Source organism: Frankliniella occidentalis, unplaced genomic scaffold (genome assembly GCF_000697945.3).
Source record: "Frankliniella occidentalis isolate FOCC.00 unplaced genomic scaffold, Focc_3.1 Scaffold22, whole genome shotgun sequence".
In the NCBI taxonomy this organism is placed as follows: Eukaryota; Metazoa; Arthropoda; class Insecta; order Thysanoptera; family Thripidae; genus Frankliniella; species Frankliniella occidentalis.
The window spans coordinates 833,186-834,926 of NW_026267152.1; the positions used below are offsets into that span (position 1 = coordinate 833,186).

Consider the following 1,741-nt stretch of genomic DNA (forward strand, 5'->3'; position numbering starts at 1 on the left):
TTACACTGTTCAATACTTGTTTTATCTGTGATGTTTCCGAAACCCAGTGCAATTATATATCTGCTACTGATATTAATTTGTTATTGTGTTCCAAAAATGTCCTAACTCTTCGCTGATCTATGTGATGAGATTTATATTTTATTTTTGGTCTATTCATTACATTATTTAGACAGGAAAAATTGAGAGACAAAGATCACCAGGGGTTGAACATTGCTGCTCAGGTAGGGAGAGGCTTTTGGCCCACCGTGCCCATTCTCTTGCAACCTTTTGTTTTGATTTCTTGTAGTCTGGGTCGGGGAATGGCATCTGCCATTCGACAATACTCTTTGTGATTTTGCAGCAGTAGCATTTGCTACGGATTACATGGCTGCGAATCTGCAAATGCTGCATACTGCTAACGGAGTAGTATATGCGTTTTTTTGTACTTCTTTTTGCCTCTCACCTCCCAACAACGCGACGCTCTCGGACACCGGTTGCCGGGCAACCAGTGCCAAGCAGACGCGCAGCCCGATGGCGCGACGTCGCGTCGCGTTTGGCGGGCTCGGCCCCGAAGCACGCGAAGCACGTCGCGACGCCGTCCGACGTCACTTTCGAGATCGTTCCATGGACTCGGTCAGGGACTCGGCGTCCGCCGGAGACTGGAGTCGCCCCGGCACGCCGTCCGGCGCCAGCCAGGACGCCGACGACAGCGGCAGCGAGGAGTGAGTACGAGGTAAAAGGGCACGGGGCAGGAGGGGCCGAGGGAAAGGGTGTGTGTGCGGACTTATTCTGCTCGCATCCTTCTTGAAGACGGAACAGTCTGTACAGTCGAACGGTTGGAATTTCAGCGCAAACCTGACTTTTTGTGTTTACCTTTCCTGTTCGCGGGGAACTGAAAATAAGTCTTGTGTCTGTCGGCCGAGGCACAAGGGCACACGTCCGCGACCAAACCTCGCGGTTATGTGAATTCCAACACGAGCGCCCGCCGGACGCCGGGTAGGCAATCCGTCATGACAGGGGTGTTGAGCGGGTCGGCCTACCCCCACGGCGCCCACCCAGAGAGCTTCGGGAACGTAGGGTGAGAACTCTTCCTTTGCGTGTCTCGCAGCGAGGAGCCGGCGGTGTGCGCCGACCTGGCCAGGGAGCGCGCGCTGGTGCCGCACATGCACCATCCTCTGGTACTGCTGGTCAAGAGGCAGATACGGCGCCTGGAGTCCGAGACCCTGGTGCTGACGCCGAGGCTGTCGCTGCCGGCGCCGGCGGCGCTGTGCCCAGCCGCCCGCGGCCCGCTCGCCCTGCACGTCGAGCACCCCCTGCTGATGCACGCGCTGGTGGTGCTGGCCCCCGTCCTGGCGCTGCTCGTCGTGGTGCTCCTGTCCGCCGTGGCCGCCACTCTCGGGGCGCTGGCCTCGCCCTGGCAGCCGCCGCCGCCGCGGGAGCCGTCCTGCCTCAGCCGCCTGCTCGCCGCCTTCCTACCCTCCTGGAGCAGCCACGACGACCCGCCTCTCGTCCGGCCATTCTAACAACATTCTAAGAACTGACGGACAACAATTAGTTTAATGTTTTTATGCGCCCCAGTGCACGTATGGTTCTCTTACCATGTTCTTACGCCTCAATGTGTCTAAGGGCGGTTTTAGTTTATACCCTCTAACATAGGAAGTCAGTAGGATTAATTTTACATACTTTCGTACTATTGAATTTTACAATTTTATTTTGTTCGTGCTCGACATGTCAACTTTGTAAGTGTCAAGTACTCGACAAC

At 56.1% G+C, this 1,741-nt stretch overlaps 1 protein-coding gene across 2 annotated transcripts; it reads left to right on the forward strand.

Annotated features, from left to right (window-relative positions):
* Window positions 1-6: 6 nt before the first annotated feature.
* On the forward strand, window positions 7-1,735 carry LOC113211316 (uncharacterized). Of its 2 annotated transcripts, none has more exons than XR_008010875.1 (2): window positions 7-712; window positions 1,088-1,735. XR_008010875.1 is itself a non-coding variant. In XM_026429655.2 (2 exons), the coding sequence occupies exons 1-2, from the start codon at window positions 364-366 to the stop codon at window positions 1,500-1,502; spliced, it is 753 nt and encodes a 250-aa protein (XP_026285440.1). In that variant the 5' UTR covers window positions 7-363; the 3' UTR covers window positions 1,503-1,735. The 2 variants fall into 2 exon arrangements, 1 of the variants encoding a protein (XP_026285440.1); XM_026429655.2 differs by having other exon boundaries at window positions 7-701.
* The last annotated feature ends 6 nt before the right edge of the window (window positions 1,736-1,741 follow it).